The sequence below is a fragment of the Poromitra crassiceps genome (assembly GCF_964638095.1).
Source record: "Poromitra crassiceps genome assembly, chromosome: 7".
NCBI lineage: Eukaryota > Metazoa > Chordata > Actinopteri > Beryciformes > Melamphaidae > Poromitra > Poromitra crassiceps.
Genome location: NC_139628.1, coordinates 56336496 through 56355980, shown reverse-complemented (window position 1 = coordinate 56355980; position 19485 = coordinate 56336496). Strand labels below are relative to the sequence as shown.

The window sequence follows — 19485 nt, the reverse complement described above, 5'->3', positions numbered from 1 at the left end:
TCAGAATACAGTTAAAACACGTTATGGTGAGTATATTAGCTACACTGTATACTATCAGAATACAGTTAAAACACATTAGGGTGAGTATATTAGCTACACTGTATACTATCAGAATACAGTTAAACACGTTATGGTGAGTATATTAGCTACACTGTATACTATCAGAATACAGTTAAACACGTTATGGTGAGTATATTAGCTACACTGTATACTATCAGAATACAGTTAAAACACATTAGGGTGAGTATATTAGCTACACTGTATACTATCAGAATACAGTTAAACACGTTATGGTGAGTATATTAGCTACACTGTATACTATCAGAATACAGTTAAACACGTTATGGTGAGTATATTAGCTACACTGTATACTATCAGAATACAGTTAAAACACATTAGGGTGAGTATATTAGCTACACTGTATACTATCAGAATACAGTTAAAACACATTAGGGTGAGTATATTAGCTACACTGTATACTATCAGAATACAGTTAAACACGTTATGGTGAGTATATTAGCTACACTGTATACTATCAGAATACAGTTAAACACGTTATGGTGAGTATATTAGCTACACTGTATACTATCAGAATACAGTTAAAACACATTATGGTGAGTATATTAGCTACACTGTATACTATCAGAATACAGTTAAACACATTAGGGTGAGTATATTAGCTACACTGTATACTATCAGAATACAGTTAAAACACATTATGGTGAGTATATTAGCTACACTGTATACTATCAGAATACAGTTAAAACACATTAGGGTGAGTATATTAGCTACACTGTATACTATCAGAATACAGTTAAAACACGTTATGGTGAGTGGGATTAGAGCTATAAAGTTGGTTCTATGGAAGCTAGTAGATGCACACATGCTTTACTTGAACCGTGACTCTTAATAACATGTCATATACATGAACATGTCGGGAATACACTTGAACACATGCAGTGTCCTATCGTTTGTGCTGAAACTATTTCACGAGTCATTTGACTACTAAGCACTGTTGTCTCCTTTCTCCCAGGCTCTCTGTGTGAGGCGGAGGTGAACGAGTGTTTGTCCTCCCCCTGTCTCAATGAAGGAGTGTGTGTGGACCAAGTCAACCGCTTCACCTGCAGCTGTGCGGGCGGCTTCACAGGTTAGATAACAGGAGCACATTACACTCCCAGTCTGGCTCACTTGACTTCCGACACAGCAGTACAACCTTATTATTATATTATGAGTGGGCGGTGTCTTGTCAGTCATGAAGGTGACATCATCACTGAGGTGGGTAGCGGTGTATAAGTGGGTGGTGTCTGTCAGTGACGGAAGTGACATCATCAGTGAGGTGTGTAGCGGTGTAAGTCACGTTTTGTGTCACAAAAGTGATGGAAGTGACGTCATCACTAAAAGTTGGCGTGGTGGCACAGCTTAACTGTGATGTCACTCAGGCAGGTGTGATGTCAGCAGTGATGTCACTCGAGCAACTCTGAATACAGTTGCACAGTTACAGTTGCACAAGCGCACACAGTTGCCCAACTGTGATGTCAATTGGAGAGCTTGCACAGTTGCTCATGGCGCACAGTTGCTCAACTGATGTCACTCGAGCAGTTGTGCTGTCATCAGTGATGTCACTTGAGCAACTGTGATTGAACCGCCGATGGCGCACAATTGCGCAACTGTGATGTCATGGGCACTCTCCAGAGTCTTTACCCTAGACATTGAGTGCACGTAGCGCGCGAGAGTATTATGAAAAAATATATAGGACATAAAGGAGTCTGCACATGTAGTATCAAAACATCTATTTAAATAACTATAATAATTAATAAATAATAATCATGTATCAACATGTAACTATTATCTCTGCATGCAGTGATTTATTCAAAATCTAATCTTTCTGCAGGATCCCGCTGTGAGCTGGAAATAAACGAGTGCTTGTCCAGCCCGTGTCTGAACGGAGGTGTGTGTGACGACCTGACAGGAAGCTACTCGTGCACCTGCTCCATCGGCTTCTCAGGTGATAGCTGTGAGGTCAACATCGATGAGTGCTACAGCGCCCCCTGTCTGAATGGAGGCTCGTGTCTGGATGCTGTCAATCATTTCAGGTAATAAAGAGTCCGATGGGAAGAAACAACTCTCTGCATTTGAGTCATCGATGCACAAGTAATGTTACTTACAATCAATATAGTTTTAATACACAGAATCTACAAGTTTTTAAACAACCGTATCAACAAAACAATTGGTTTTTAAGACTGATTTCTGTAGATGCTTATGAAAGGCGCACATGTGCATCCCTGTCCTGATTCACGTGCTAAATGCCTATAAATTATTTCGACTGTGCTTATCATTTGTCATATTTTACTCGTGTGAAGCACTTTGTGTGGCTTGGCTCTGTGAAAGGTTTATTACGGTCTTGTTTCCGAGTGTATTGAACATGCTGCTTATGGGTACCATCTATTCTCTGCAGGTTGCTGACAATTTTCACTTTAAACACAAGTCAAAATGTTAATGTTAATCTGATGAATATTTTTGAGAAACGTTTTAATTTATTTGTGGATTTGGAAGAAGTTGCACTCGCTGAGATGGTTGAATGAATAGTGAATAACATTGAGAGGCGCAGACTCTTAAAAGGTTGGTACCCTATCCTGCGTCTCTTTGTCCTGCCCCAGGTGCCAGTGTGTGGAGGGCTACCGCGGCCGGCTGTGCGAGGTGGATGTGGACGAGTGTGACCCCAACCCCTGTGTGAACGGTGCCAGCTGCCTGGACGGCCTGGGAGCCTACACCTGCCGCTGCCTCCCTGGGTTCAACGGAACCAGGTGTGAGACAGGTACTATAGGACACACTATCACCATGGCAACTGGAGCGATGAGAGAGGGGCATAGGGAGAGATTGCTCATTGAAATCCCTATACTGTTTCATCCAAGCAGCCTCGACTGGTCAACGATGATGCATTTAATATTTCCATAAAGCCAGCTAGTGATTTTTTTATTGCTCGCTATGAGAATGCTATCTTTTGTTTGTCATCCTTTTGCATGTATAGTTCTTAAGACAGAACTTTTCTTTTCCCCTGGGTTTCATACTTGCTATATTATTTGTGTTGCAAATATTAAATGTTGCTTTGGTGAAACCTGTTAGATTGAAATTAAATACAGAGAGTTGAATTGAAAAAGAAAATGTCTTGTAAAGCTGTGTTCACACCAAGATATTTATTTTTCGCTCTGTCGCTTGATTCAACCCTTTGGAATCGCTCTGTCGCTCTGTTTAAATCGCTCATCAACAGGCACAGGAATTGACGGACATGTGGGGGATATAACGTTACGCAATGTCATGATGTTTGTCCACTACGAGCCACCGTCATTGTTTACAAGCTAAGCCTATCAGCGTGCTCCTAATGCGAGCTCTATACCGGTAGTACAGACTTCACTTCATGTCAGCTGTCAGCCTGTCAATGCGGTTTGTTGCCACACAATAAACCAGCGGTTTGTTCCAAGCCAGTTTGATCCTTGACTCGCTCTCACACGGCAGCCAATCAGCGTTGAACAGCGAGCGACTGATGCCAGCGTATTTTCGCTCGAGTTGGGATATTTCATCTCGGGCAACGAGCGAATTTTCTCCCTATCGCTCTGTCTCTGTCGCTCGGACGCCCAGCGATTTTTCTCCCAGGCTGGGCTTGCATTGACTTTGTATGTAAACTCGACGCCAGCGAAAAACTTTAATAGGTCGGTGTGAACGCACCTTAAGTAAAAGTAGGTGAAATAGTTGTGAAATGCATAATGCATGAAATATTTGCCTGAATCTTTATATCCAAATTTCCATAGAGAAAGAGAGGAGATGAACAGTTAGAGATAGATAGTCACGGGATAAAGGAAAAAAAGATAGCAGGCTACTTGATCTATTTCAAGTATGTGAACATGAAAGCGTTTCATCCCCGCCTCCTCATACAAACACTTTCCCTGTTCCGACCAATCAGAGATGTCCTCTGCCTTCAACCTGGACTTTGAGGTGTCGGGTATCCATGGTTACGTGATGATGGACGGCGTGATGCCGTCACTGACGGAGATCACCTGCACGTTCTGGATGAGGTCATCGGACACCACCAACTACGGCACGCCCGTCTCCTACGCCGTGGAGGGCAGCGACAACGCCTTCCTGCTCATCGACTACAACGGGTCAGTGATGCAGCCAAATCTAAACGGATTATAACATTATCTATATCTATATATCACATATCTACACACTGTCTACGCACATCTACGCACTGTCATGGATCAAAGTGGAACAAAGAATAGCATGCAGCTTGGTAACCTTTCTGTTTAACATCTGGAACACTGGGAAACCACAGGGCTTACACTCACAACTGTACCCCACTAAGAGTAGACATGGCTATACTACAAGACAGGCAGTAGATGCTCAATTCACTCTACCTCTACCAAAAACCAATGCTCTGAAAAGAACGGTAATGTATAGAGCAGTTGCGTATTGGAATAATCTACCAAGTAATATAACGGTGGCAAGTAACAAATTTTTGTTTAAGAAAAAGTTAAAACATGCAGTGATGAATAATGTGATAACTTTGGGTTATTAATTATTGTACACATATGTTGAATTGTATTGTATTGTACTGCAATATGCTATGTTATATTATATAACACTACACTGTACTAATTCATGAACTTCTAAAAATGTATGATATGTACCGTAATAGAGTGAGCTGATTCACTCTCTTTGTCTTTGTTGTTATAATTATCAGCAATGTTACTGTATTATGTTTTCGTTTTTATGTTATGTGTTTGGACCCCAGGAAGAGTAGTCTCACCTTGGTGCAGACTAATGGGGATCCACAATAAACAATAAACACATATCTTCTATACAAGTTTAATATAATATACAGTCGGTCAACTTGGTCAGTGACTGCAGTGCACATAGTAAATAGGATGTATAAACTCTAAACAAAACTATTATTCATTTTTTTTCGGCGTTTAAAAAAAGCAATATCCCATCATCATTTATGTGCGTTCCATTTGCCTCGGAACTTGGAAGTCCCAGCTGGGAAGGACGTCATGCCCCCGATTTGAACGTTTCCCAGTAAAACAACTGGGAAAACCAGCCAGGCGTTAGCTGTAGCCACGCTAGCCATTGTTATTAAGCCCAGATATGAGTTAGGCAGCATTGTGTTTACAATGAGACACAAATAAGACAGAAGTAAACAGTGTATTCTCAGTCTACAGCTTTAAGACAGAAGTAAACAGTGTATTCTCAGTCTACAGCTTTAAGACAGAAGTAAACAGTGTATTCTCAGTCTACAGCTTTAAGACAGAAGTAAACAGTGTATTCTCAGTCTACAGCTTTAAGACAGAAGTAAACAGTGTATTCTCAGTCTACAGCTTTAAGACAGAAGTAAACAGTGTATTCTCAGTCTACAGCTTTAAGACAGAAGTAAACAGTGTATTCTCAGTCTACAGCTTTAAGACAGAAGTAAACAGTGTATTCTCAGTCTACAGCTTTAAGACAGAAGTAAACAGTGTATTCTCAGTCTACAGCTTTAAGACAGAAGTAAACAGTGTATTCTCAGTCTACAGCTTTAAGACAGAAGTAAACAGTGTATTCTCAGTCTACAGCTTTAAGACAGAAGTAAACAGTGTATTCTCAGTCTACAGCTTTAAGACAGAAGTAAACAGTGTATTCTCAGTCTACAGCTTTAAGACAGAAGTAAACAGTGTATTCTCAGTCTACAGCTTTAAGACAGAAGTAAACAGTGTATTCTCAGTCTACAGCTTTAAGACAGAAGTAAACAGTGTATTCTCAGTCTACAGCTTTAAGACAGAAGTAAACAGTGTATTCTCAGTCTACAGCTTTAAGACAGAAGTAAACAGTGTATTCTCAGTCTACAGCTTTAAGACAGAAGTAAACAGTGTATTCTCTACAGCTTTAAGACAGAAGTAAACAGTGTATTCTCTACAGCTTTAAGACAGAAGTAAACAGTGTATTCTCTACAGCTTTAAGACAGAAGTAAACAGTGTATTCTCTACAGCTTTAAGACAGAAGTAAACAGTGTATTCTCTACAGCTTTAAGACAGAAGTAAACAGTGTATTCTCAGTCTACAGCTTTAAGACAGAAGTAAACAGTGTATTCTCAGTCTACAGCTTTAAGACAGAAGTAAACAGTGTATTCTCAGTCTACAGCTTTAAGACAGAAGTAAACAGTGTATTCTCAGTCTACAGCTTTAAGACAGAAGTAAACAGTGTATTCTCAGTCTACAGCTTTAAGACAGAAGTAAACAGTGTATTCTCAGTCTACAGCTTTAAGACAGAAGTAAACAGTGTATTCTCAGTCTACAGCTTTAAGACAGAAGTAAACAGTGTATTCTCAGTCTACAGCTTTAAGACAGAAGTAAACAGTGTATTCTCAGTCTACAGCTTTAAGACAGAAGTAAACAGTGTATTCTCAGTCTACAGCTTTAAGACAGAAGTAAACAGTGTATTCTCAGTCTACAGCTTTAAGACAGAAGTAAACAGTGTATTCTCAGTCTACAGCTTTAAGACAGAAGTAAACAGTGTATTCTCAGTCTACAGCTTTAAGACAGAAGTAAACAGTGTATTCTCAGTCTACAGCTTTAAGACAGAAGTAAACAGTGTATTCTCAGTCTACAGCTTTAAGACAGAAGTAAACAGTGTATTCTCAGTCTACAGCTTTAAGACAGAAGTAAACAGTGTATTCTCAGTCTACAGCTTTAAGACAGAAGTAAACAGTGTATTCTCAGTCTACAGCTTTAAGACAGAAGTAAACAGTGTATTCTCAGTCTACAGCTTTAAGACAGAAGTAAACAGTGTATTCTCAGTCTACAGCTTTAAGACAGAAGTAAACAGTGTATTCTCAGTCTACAGCTTTAAGACAGAAGTAAACAGTGTATTCTCAGTCTACAGCTTTAAGACAGAAGTAAACAGTGTATTCTCAGTCTACAGCTTTAAGACAGAAGTAAACAGTGTATTCTCAGTCTACAGCTTTAAGACAGAAGTAAACAGTGTATTCTCAGTCTACAGCTTTAAGACAGAAGTAAACAGTGTATTCTCAGTCTACAGCTTTAAGACAGAAGTAAACAGTGTATTCTCAGTCTACAGCTTTAAGACAGAAGTAAACAGTGTATTCTCAGTCTACAGCTTTAAGACAGAAGTAAACAGTGTATTCTCAGTCTACAGCTTTAAGACAGAAGTAAACAGTGTATTCTCAGTCTACAGCTTTAAGACAGAAGTAAACAGTGTATTCTCAGTCTACAGCTTTAAGACAGAAGTAAACAGTGTATTCTCAGTCTACAGCTTTAAGACAGAAGTAAACAGTGTATTCTCAGTCTACAGCTTTAAGACAGAAGTAAACAGTGTATTCTCAGTCTACAGCTTTAAGACAGAAGTAAACAGTGTATTCTCAGTCTACAGCTTTAAGACAGAAGTAAACAGTGTATTCTCAGTCTACAGCTTTAAGACAGAAGTAAACAGTGTATTCTCAGTCTACAGCTTTAAGACAGAAGTAAACAGTGTATTCTCAGTCTACAGCTTTAAGACAGAAGTAAACAGTGTATTCTCAGTCTACAGCTTTAAGACAGAAGTAAACAGTGTATTCTCAGTCTACAGCTTTAAGACAGAAGTAAACAGTGTATTCTCAGTCTACAGCTTTAAGACAGAAGTAAACAGTGTATTCTCAGTCTACAGCTTTAAGACAGAAGTAAACAGTGTATTCTCAGTCTACAGCTTTAAGACAGAAGTAAACAGTGTATTCTCAGTCTACAGCTTTAAGACAGAAGTAAACAGTGTATTCTCAGTCTACAGCTTTAAGACAGAAGTAAACAGTGTATTCTCAGTCTACAGCTTTAAGACAGAAGTAAACAGTGTATTCTCAGTCTACAGCTTTAAGACAGAAGTAAACAGTGTATTCTCAGTCTACAGCTTTAAGACAGAAGTAAACAGTGTATTCTCAGTCTACAGCTTTAAGACAGAAGTAAACAGTGTATTCTCAGTCTACAGCTTTAAGACAGAAGTAAACAGTGTATTCTCAGTCTACAGCTTTAAGACAGAAGTAAACAGTGTATTCTCTACAGCTTTCACTGCTGTTGATGCGGGAGCTGCCATCTTTGGATTTTGAGGTCAGGGTCGGTCAGGTCCCCCCCCGACTTTCAAAGTAGGGAATCCGGGTGTTCGGGGGGACATCACAGGGGGGCATCACAGGGGGGCGTTCCTGTCATGTCAACTGTTCTTTGTGCTTCCTCTTCTTCTTTTTCTCTCCTTTTTTTATCCTCCATATTTAATTGTTCTTCTTGTTCCTGTCTTCTTTCTCCTACTCACTTAACCCATTGATACCTGATGCAGCATTTGTGTGTGTGTCCCTTTAAGACCGCGAACCGCGTCACGTGGTTCGCGGTCTTAACCTTTTGCATTCAATCCTTTTCTCTTTGTCCCCTTCTCCACCCTTCCTCCACCCTTCCTCCACCCTTCCCCTCCTCGAAGTTGGGTGTTGTATGTGAACGGTAAGGAGCGGATCACGGACTGCCCTGCGGTGAACACGGGTCACTGGTACCACATCGGGGTGTCTTGGCGGAGCTGGGATGGTGACTGGAGGATCTACATCAACGGGAAGCCCTCGGACGGAGGCAAAGGCCTGTCAGTCGGCACCACTATCCCAGGTGTAGTGCTATCCTCAGCCCGCACGACTTTCTTTATACAAGCTATCCCAGGTGTAGTGCTATCCTCAGCCCGCACGACTTTCTGTCTGTCTGGACAATATCCAGCAATACAAGCTATCCCAGGTGTAGTGCTATCCTCAGCCCGCACGACTTTCTTTCTGTCTGGACATATCCAGCAATACAAGCTATCCCAGGTGTAGTGCTATCCTCAGCCCGCACGACTTTCTTTCTGTCTGGACATATCCAGCAATACAAGCTATCCCAGGTGTAGTGCTATCCTCAGCCCGCACGACTTTCTTTCTGTCTGGACATATCCAGCAATACAAGCTATCCCAGGTGTAGTGCTATCCTCAGCCCGCACGACTTTCTGTCTGGACATATCCAGCAATACAAGCTATCCCAGGTGTAGTGCTATCCTCAGCCCGCACGACTTTCTTTCTGTCTGGACATATCCAGCAATACAAGCTATCCCAGGTGTAGTGCTATCCTCAGCCTGCACGACTTTCTGTCTGTCTGGACTCATATCCAGGCAGCAATACAAGCTATCCCAGGTGTAGTGCTATCCTCAGCCCGCACGACTTTCTTTATACAAGCTATCCCAGGTGTAGTGCTATCCTCAGCCCGCACGACTTTCTGTCTGTCTGGACAATATCCAGCAATACAAGCTATCCCAGGTGTAGTGCTATCCTCAGCCCGCACGACTTTCTTTCTGTCTGGACAATATCCAGCAATACAAGCTATCCCAGGTGTAGTGCTATCCTCAGCCCGCATGACTTTCTTTCTGTCTGGACAATATCCAGCAATACAAGTTATCCCAGGTGTAGTGCTATCCTCAGCCCGCACGACTTTCTGTCTGTCTGGACAATATCCAGCAATACGAGCTATCCCAGGTGTAGTGCTATCCTCAGCCCGCACGACTTTCTGTCTGTCTGGACAATATCCAGCAATACGAGCTATCCCAGGTGTAGTGCTATCCTCAACCCGCACAACTTTCTGTCTGTCTGGACAATATCCAGCAATACAAGCTATCCCAGGTGTAGTGCTATCCTCAGCCCGCACGACTTTCTGTCTGTCTGGACAATATCCAGCAATACAAGTTATCCCAGGTGTAGTGCTATCCTCAGCCCGCACGATTTTCTGTCTGTCTGGACAATATCCAGCAATACAAGCTAAAATGTGACACTCACTTCTCCCCCAGAATACAACAAGCATGTTTCCTATTCTCATGGCCACTCAGTGTGTCACCTTTAAGTGAAACCCAGTAGACAAGTAGAATAAGTTCACAGTGAGCGGTGGATAACCTCTGACCTTTGACCCTGCATCCTGTAGCCGGCGGGGCGTTGGTGTTGGGTCAGGACCAGGACCAGAGGGGCGAGGGGTTCAACCCAGTCGAGTCCTTTGTCGGTTCTATGAGCCAGCTCAACATCTGGGACCGGGTTCTCACACCACAGCAGGTAAATACGGTGGGAAAATCAGCTGTTTCAGATTTAGCTCAATAAATTAGGGGCATTTACTCAATGGGACATTTAATTCTTTGGTGGATCATCACTATAGTGGAGTGAATTGTATCGTCCTCGCCTATTAGTAACCGAAATAAGTATCTGGGATTTAATCCGAAGAAAAAAACAGCTCATTTACCCAGAAGTAGAATAGGAATGTGTGAATGTGAATTATGCCGTTGTGTTTGTGAAAACATGATTGCGAACATGATTTTTGTCTTTTGACTTTAAGTGAAGGATTAGGTGTTTGAATAGACCGCTCTGACCGCTTGGACATACATATGAAACCTAGGGATGCACCGATATGAAAAATGTGGCCGATGCCGATAACCGATATTAAGATTGCTGTTATGGCCGATAACCGATATTTACCGATGTCGATATGATCTGTATAAAAACACATTTCTATGATAATCAAATTTTGTACATACTGAAAAACACATGTAAACACTGAATTTGAAAAAGTTATGCATTTCTTTATTTCAAAAACATTTGTAAAAGCCCATAAATCATAGATTTACTGCATTATTTCATCTCAATGTGAAGAATTTGGCTGATACCGATAACCGATATTAACATTGCAACATCTGACCGATACCGATATGTTAAAAAATGACTAACATCGGCCCATACCGATATGATTGCCGATATATCGTGCATCCCTAATGAAAGCCATTCGATAACGCCAAAATGAATTGGCATAATGATGTTTTCACCCCACAGTGATGATATGAAAGATTGTTTCATAAATGTTGTGTTCACCTCCTCGCTCCACAGATCAAAGTCCTGGCCAGCAGCTGTCCCGCCTCCCATGTGACCCACAGAGGAAATGTCCTGGCCTGGCCAGACTTCCTGAACGGGGCGGTGGGCCGCGTCAAAACCAACCTCAACAGCATCTTCTGCGCTGGCAAGGCTGCTCTTCAAACTTTAACTCCATTACTTTGATACTGCATTGAGATCTGTACATGGCTTTCTGTCTCTGTTTAGTCTCTTTAGTTGTGTCTAAAGCTGCCCTACAAATTCAAACTGATGTACAATTCAAACGGATGTAACTGAAAAGTCTTGGTCCCAAATGAGATTGATAAATATGACAAAATATTTTAAGAATAGTAGGTAACATAAGACCTGGCTTTACAAAAGAATCATTCATTTGCAGACAGATTCATCTATATTTATACATATTGAATGAAGAACATCAGATATAGAATTTTTCCTAAATGTATGTATGTATGTATTGCTTTTACGGGTGCACCGATCGATCGGCAAGCAATCTGTATCAGCCGATTTTGACCTCAAATATGCGATCGGCGATCGCCAATTTTTTTTATATAAAAAGATTTTTTTATTATTTAAAAAAAAAAAAAAAAAAATCCCTATCACTAATTAGGCTTTCCAACGATATAAAATACAATGCCAATTGGTAGGGGAGAAATAATTGACCTAAAATAACGTTTCCAAACTTTCTTTGAGGAGTTTATATATCGGTGATCGGTGATCGGTAATCGGTGATCGGTCGATGATCGGTTGGGCAGATATTTCCCATAGGCGATCGGCAATCGGTGATCGGTGGCAAAAAACGTGATCGGGGCACCCCTAATTGCTTTGGAAGAGAGAAGCTGTAGTTGTAGTTGAGCAGTTCGTTTTGTTTTCTCCAGACTGCCCCCAGCTGGAGAACGCAGTGTCCCACCTGCACGCCTCCACCGTGGAGGTGAGCCCCGGTGCCCAGGTGCAGCTCTCCTGTGATCCCGGCTTCTACCTGGTGGGGGAGCCGGTGCTGCAGTGTCAAAATAAAGGAGAGTGGAGCCACCCCCTGCCCCGCTGTGAACGTAAGGCAGTAAGGAGGCTGTAGAGAAGCATTCAACACACTAGTAATCAGACAGACAGGGAAAATTGGAAAGCTGAAAATAATGTTATGCTTATGAATATAAATGTACAGCAAGTTACTTTGTGTCTGTAGCACAGTTTGAAACTATTTTATATAGTGCACATTTGTTGTGGATGAAGAATAAGGGAGGTGGTTGAGGACCCCTCTGTCTCTCTGTCTGTACTGCAGGAGTGTCCTGCGGGCCCCCTCGGCCTCTGGAGCACGGCTTGTTTCAGGGGACGGACTTCCAGGCAGGCAGCTCTGTGGTCTACCAGTGTAACGCCGGCTTCTACCTGCTGGGGGACGCCAAGGTGCGCTGTGCCAACAGCGGCAAGTGGGGAGGAAACCCGCCAGCCTGCCTGGGTACTTCCTCATGTTGTTGGAATATCTGGAGATCTGGAAAGGAATAAGCACAGATAACATTGATGCTATAGCATTAACCAACAGGGGTAAAAAAAGAAGAAGAAAAAAAAGTGCCAAAATACTAAAATAAACAGTTCACAATATCACACACTAGTATAGATCATATACTATATACATATAGACAAATGCACAAAGTATGGGAGTTGTGTCAAAAGGTGCAAACACGCATTTTGCTTTTTACATTGGAGTATACATTACAACTTGATTTGCCAGATTTTTATTCCCATAAGATTCCCTGTACATATGTATACAATCTATATTGTCTGCTACTATGCATTGTTTTTCTACACTGTCGATCATATATATAGATCATGAGAATTAATAAGTCCAAAGATTGTTGTTCTCAAAAAATTGCAGGGAAGAAAAAAAATTCAAATACTTTACTCAAATACTTCACATTAATATTGACAAACAATAATAACATGTCCATAGGCTGGTCGTAAGTGGCCTGCAGAGGGCAGCACTGCCCAGACCAAGAGCCAAGGCTCTGGCCAAATTCTGCTCCATTTCTGCAATAATTGGCAGTCGCCACATTTGGAGGAGGCGCTGTTTCCTTTATCCATAGACTCAGACACTAGATACATTTGTCATTACGAGATTTCCCGTTGTTTGTGCATCTATTATTGTTTGTGTTCAAGGAGTTTTTTTGTCTAAATGTGAACACAAATAAAGGTATTAAAATGTGTGTTTTCGTGTGTGTGTGCGTGTGCGTGTGTGTGTGTGCGTGTGCGTGTGTGTGTGCGTGTGTGCGCACAGACGTGGATGAGTGCGCTCTGGGATCTGACTGTGATGTTCACGCCAGCTGCCAGAACACGGACGGCTCCTACACCTGCACCTGTATCCATCCCTATAGCGGAGACGGCAAGAACTGCACAGGTAACACACAGGTGTTGGTATTTGCTTTATGTATTGTTAATGTATCCCAAACTACGGCTCGTGGACCCGTGGGGGGTGGGTCACCATCTGGGAGGGGGAAAAAAAGCAATCATCATCGTGTGTGTGTGTGTGTGTGTGTGTGTTCCCCCCCCAGAGCCAGTGAAGTGTGAGAACCCCGGGTTTCCAGACTTCGGCCACAGAGAGGGCAGCAACTTCCTGATGGGCAACGAGGTCACCTTCACCTGCAACGACGGCTATGAGCTGATTGGCTCGTCTCGCCTCCGCTGCCTGGAAACAGGAAGCTGGAACAGTCCTTTCCCATACTGCAGAGGTGAGGGGCATTGTGGGAGGGCGGGCCTCATATGCATGACCTCATAGTGCAGTACTACAGGAAGTGAGTGTATCCTATATTTTATGGATGATTTAAAGGCGTTTTGAAGTCATTTAAATGTATGTTATATTTCAATTGAAAATATATTTAAATATATATTTAGGTCCCAATGCCCCTCAGCAGAGAAGGTGATGAGGCCAAATTGAGGCCATATACATATTATACATATATTCCTATTCAAATAGGTGTCATCCTCCTTATAGCTTACAACAAATGGGTCAGGTGGTAAATATTTCAAATATTGGTATTTTCCTGCTTCTGCGTTTGCAGCAATCCCATTCTCAGCAGCTTTTATAACAGCACACAGTGAGGTATTCAAACCTCAGTGGACATGGATTCATTGCTATTATGTCTGTCGAACAACTCTTTATTCTATCTATGTCATAAAAGAGCTCCCTCATCACAGTGTTCAGGCAGAGGAATTAAAATGGCCAATAGGCACTGAGTAACGAGCAAAGAAATACTACATGCTTAGATCTTCATAGTCTCTCATTATTATACAGATATTAGAAGTCCTGATACACACAATCACAAACACACACTTTCCACTTACACACAACAGGGAAACGAGACACAAGCGTGCACGGAGACACACACACACACACACACACACACACGTATGCGATTGCCCTACACATGCTGATTATATAGACAGCTGTCTCTTTGTCTAACACTATGTAGCAGGCTGAAAGGGCTGACCACCGCAGCACCTCCATCTTGGCCCTCCGCCACATTGTCTCCATCAGAGAGAGCACCTCCATCTTGGCCCTCCGCCACATTCTCTCCATCAGAGAGAGAGAGAGAGGAACTAACTCGTTCATCGACTGCAGAGCGAGCCCTTTCTGCTGTCATCAGCCCATATTATTGGCTGTGCCGTTGTGAGACCGAAGGCCAACTAATGTTATGAGTCCATGTGATACTGAACGTAAGCTGTGTGCAAGTGAAAGTCACCACCCAAAATCTTTAAACACTACTGTGCTGAAACTGTTAAAATCCCCTTTAGCATAATTTTCTTGTTTGCGACAGGCAGAGATAATTTCTGTTGTTGTGAAATCCATTAGCGAGCAGACTGTTTGCTTTTACAAGTGAGGGACTGTTCGTTATTTATCTTAGGGGGGGGGGGGGGGTATGGCGCAAAACGGGGGAGGGGTGTCAAATACGTTTTTGAGCACTGGGGAGGGACTTGTGTTTTTTATTTTGGCTTTAGAGGAGGGGGTCATACAACTTTAATTTGTTTTGAAATCTGTTTTTTCTTTTCAAAATAATCTTCTTCTAAATTAAAAGGTTGTTTTATTAGCGTGCGGCACAGAGAGAAGTTCACAGCAGTGACAAATGCAAGTTCTCTGAATAGTGAGCAGTATGATTTTCAGTGCAAATACAACGATGAGAGAGGGTGTAACAATTCGTACTACCATAGTGTACAAAAACATGTACACCTTTTGACTGGCTGATAAAGACAGGAATGGAGCGCAAAGGTCTGGTAAACGAGTTGCATGAAGGATTGAGTACTTTTTCACTCTGCAAACATATAGACACTAAATACACTGAATGCATATAACTGTTCTTCTACAGTCAATAAGTGATGAGCACACAGAACTTCAATTGAATTAATTCAAATTCTATGATCAGTTTTGAACAATCCAATCCATCCAATCCAACTTTATTTATAAAGCGCTTTAAAACAACCAGAGGAGGACCAAAGTGCTGTACAGGGTACTGAAGAGCAATCAGCTAAAAACAATAAATCAATTAAATCAGATCAAATCAATAAAATGATAGAATGAATAAAAGGAATAAAAAGAGTAAAATGAATAAAATGAAATAAAATGAAACAAAATTACTAAAATGAATAAAATGAATAAAATGAATAAAACATAATAAAAGACATTGCGTAAAATATATAAAAGCAAAATCAATAAAAGGCATAAAAAACAAAACAAAAACAAAGACAAAATATAAAAGCAACTCATGGGTCATAAAATCAGCATCCTACATGGCAGCGAAGGCCAAGGAGTAAAAGTGTGTTTTGAGGAGGCCTTTAAAGTGGGACAGTGAGGAGGCCTGCCTAATCTGCAGCGGTAGGGCATTCCATAGTTTCGGAGCCACTGCAGAGAAAGCGCGATCCCCTCTGAGTTTACGCCTGGTTTTAGGCACTGCCAGGAGCAGCTGGTCAGCTGACCTGAGGGAGCGGGAAGGTGCGTGAACGTGCAGCAGCTCAGAGAGGTAGGGGGGGGCGAGGCCGTTTAGGGCTTTAAAAGCAAATAAAAGAACTTTAAAATTAATTCTAAAATGCACGGGCAGCCAGTGTCGTGAGGCTAAAATGGGGGAAATGTGCTCGTGCTTCCGTGTGCCAGTTAAAAGACGCGCAGCGGCGTTCTGTACAAGCTGGAGGCGAGCCACGGAAGATCCACTAACCCCAACATAAAGTGCATTACAGTAATCCAGCCGGGTGGTGACAAAGGCATGGATGACAGCCTCAAAATGCTGCCTCTGGAGCATGGGTTTTATTTTGGCAAGCTGTCTTAGCTGAAAAAAGCTGGATTTAACCACTGCCTTAATCTGGCTATCCAGTTTTAAATCATAATCAATTTTGATCCCTAGGTTTTTTACAATGGGTTTAGCGTACTGGGCCAAAGGACCCAACTCAACCAGGGGGGTCACCGAGGAGCCACCAAACACCATGACCTCTGTTTTTTTGTCATTAAAATTTAAAAAGTTTAAAGCCATCCAAGCCTTGATGTCTTCGAGACATTTGAGCAGTGGCTGGATGGAGAAGGAGTCAGATTTCTTTAGGGGAACATATATCTGACTGTCGTCTGCATAGCAATGGAAGGCAATTCCATGCTTCCTGAGTATAGAACCTAGCGGCAGGAGATAGAGAGAAAAAAGGACAGCGCCTAATATTGAGCCCTGTGGGACCCCATACAGGAGAGGGGCAGTGGAAGACACAAAGTCTTCAAGGCTTACACAAAAGGATCGGTCTGCTAGGTAGGACTTGAACCAGTCCAGGGCTATGCCCTTGATGCCCACCCACTGCTCCAGGCGGGAAATCAGGATTTCGTGGTCCACTGTATCAAAGGCAGCTGTTAAATCTAAAAGCACAAGGACAACGCATTCACCAGAATCGGTAGCTAAAAAGATATCATTAAAAACTCTTAAAAGCGCAGATTCAGTACTGTGGAGGGATTTAAAACCGGATTGGAAAACTTCAAGGATGTTATGTTCATTTAAAAAGGCCGTTAGCTGATTGTACACTGTTTTCTCAAGGATTTTTGAGATAAAGGGGAGCTTAGATATAGGCCTGTAGTTGGATAATGGTGCAGGATCCAGGCTCGGCTTTTTAATCAGTGGCTGCACAACTGCATGTTTTAAATTTGCAGGTACCACACCTGAGGAGAGGCTACTATTTATAATCTCAACCACAGAGTTGCGCTTGTTGACTTTCCACTGATCCTTAAAACAGGGAGGCAAACATGAAATCATGTGTTTATTAAAAGTCCTACTCTCAAGTTTAAAATAATATAATAAAGATGGCCCTTTCCCAACATTTAAAGGTTTCATTACAGTATTAACCCATTGATATCTGATGCAGCATTTGCGTGTATATCCCTAATTTGTGTGTGTATCCCTTTAAGGATACGGTTCACGGTCTTAAAGGGATACACACACAAATGCTGCATCAGGTATCAATGGGTTAAGATGATGGAAAGCTGCAGTAACTAATCATCTCCTTGATGTTCCTCTTCAGCTCTCTCCTGTCCAAAGCCATCTGTCCCAGAGAACTCTGTCATGAAGGGAACCAACTTCACATATGGAAGCAAGGTGACTTTCAGGTATCGTTTGCACCCCCTTACAACACTATGAGAAGATAGTCACCTGACGGATTTATTGTGTGCATGTCCAGTGCCACCTACTGAGAAAATCATGACTGCAGAAAATACCTCATATTAGTTTCAACATAGCGATCAACAGCTAAGTTCACAGGTTAACTTGCATTTTTTCTCCCCATCTGTATCCCCCCCGACCCTCTTTGCTCCACCTCAGTTGTATGAATGGCTTCTTGCCTCAAGTCCCATATGAGTTCCAGTGTCTGACCAGTCTGAGGTGGAGTGGGACGCCACCTGTCTGTCAGCCGGTGACCTGCGGGGGGCCTCCGCTTGTCGAGCATGCCGACTACACCCTCAAAGCAAACACATACCTGTCCACTGCCACATACACCTGCACTGAGGGATACAGGTATGTCAGCTCATAAGAACAGGTGACTGTTGTTGGTGGCCACAGATCCAACGGGGTCAAATATTTGCTCCAAATAATTCATAGACATATGTTGACTTTCAAATACTTTCTCTGCTCACACCAGAGTACTCTAGTAGTGTGTTGTTTGTCTCTGCTCACACCAGAGTACTCTAGTAGTGTGTTGTTTGTCTCTGCTCACACCAGAGTACTCTAGTAGTGTGTTGTTTGGTGCTGCTCACACCAGAGTACTCTAGTAGTGTGTTGTTTGTCTCTGCTCACACCAGAGTACTCTAGTAGTGTGTTGTTTGGTGCTGCTCACACCAGAGTACTCTAGTAGTGTGTTGTTTGTCTCTGCTCACACCAGAGTACTCTAGTAGTGTGTTGTTTGGTGCTGCTCACACCAGAGTACTCTAGTAGTGTGTTGTTTGGTGCTGCTCACACCAGAGTACTCTAGTAGTGTGTTGTTTGGTGAAAGAAATTTCACAAAATGTGTCATTGAATCAGGACTATAGAACAATACAGTACAGGTTTCACCTCAGCTCAAGTGACAATGTGGACTTTGTGTGACACTTGTCATCGGGGTTTGTTTTCACAAGTCTTCTGCTATAAATCTGAGTGACGCTATGTAACTATGAGTTAGTGTTGAGTCCATAAGGGGTGTGGCTGTGTACACTAAGGGGACATTCACACCAAAAGCGTTTTTGGAGCTGCCAGCGTCTTTCTGCAATTCATTCTCTATGTAGGGACGCGCTAGACGACGTGCTCCTCTTTTAATGAACGCACCTGGCGTTTCAGCGCTGGTGGCGTCTGTTGTTTTTGGAGGAGCGCTGTGGGCGTTTTAAAGCTGAAAAAGGTTGAACATTAGAGGAAAAGCGCTCTGCTCGTCTTTTTCACTCCTCCTACCTTTTCTCCTCCCGAGAGATTTTCAACCTCGGCTGCTGCCAGAATTGGCAATAATCTGGCTTTCGTGTTGACAGTGAACAACATCAAACAAACAAAACCAGCTGGCTACCGTCCGTGTGGTCGTTGTGTTCTGATCTGTACTGCACGCGACTACAGGGGAAAACAAAAAAAAAAACGCTCCGTGCGCTGTGTTTTGTGCACAATGGAAAGCGCGCTGAACATGATTTTCATAGCGTTTCTGACTGAAGAAAACGCTTTTGGTGTGAATGTCCCCCAAGTAGTGTGTTGCTGTGGTTAGTGTTGAGTCCATAAGGGGTGTGGCTGACTGTGTGTTGCTGTGAAGACCACAGGGCTCCATGGAGGTGCTTTGTGAAGCGACTGGCGAGTGGAGCACGCCGCCCCCCCGCTGTGCCAGCGTCCTGTGCAGCGACCCTCCGGCGCTGACGGACGCCATGACCGTAGGAGAGAACCATGAGCTGGGAAACAAGGTGCACTATGTCTGCAAAGAAGGGTAAATCTGCTTAAAGTCAAATTAATCGAATAAGATTCCTAAATAGATCCCTGGTTGCTAGCCATGCTTTATAGGAATTATCTTCAAAAATATCTTTGACCAATCAGATTGCTTGGCTGAAA

The 19485-nt window shown here is 42.4% G+C and overlaps 1 protein-coding gene across 1 annotated transcript in view; it reads left to right on the top strand.

The window, feature by feature from the left end:
- svep1 (sushi, von Willebrand factor type A, EGF and pentraxin domain containing 1) overlaps nt 1-19485 on the top strand; it is a gene marked incomplete at its 5' end in the record, with an annotated part of 271175 nt that overhangs the window by 206686 nt on the left and 45004 nt on the right. The window contains 14 exons of the mRNA XM_083640220.1: nt 1034-1147; nt 1892-2093; nt 2658-2815; nt 3959-4157; nt 8485-8660; nt 9990-10114; nt 10937-11066; nt 11815-11985; nt 12213-12386; nt 13203-13322; nt 13477-13653; nt 17462-17546; nt 17758-17949; nt 19196-19363. Coding sequence (XP_083496346.1) covers nt 1034-1147; nt 1892-2093; nt 2658-2815; nt 3959-4157; nt 8485-8660; nt 9990-10114; nt 10937-11066; nt 11815-11985; nt 12213-12386; nt 13203-13322; nt 13477-13653; nt 17462-17546; nt 17758-17949; nt 19196-19363 — 2191 coding nt within the window. The remainder of the gene's footprint in view (nt 1-1033; nt 1148-1891; nt 2094-2657; nt 2816-3958; nt 4158-8484; nt 8661-9989; nt 10115-10936; nt 11067-11814; nt 11986-12212; nt 12387-13202; nt 13323-13476; nt 13654-17461; nt 17547-17757; nt 17950-19195; nt 19364-19485) is intronic.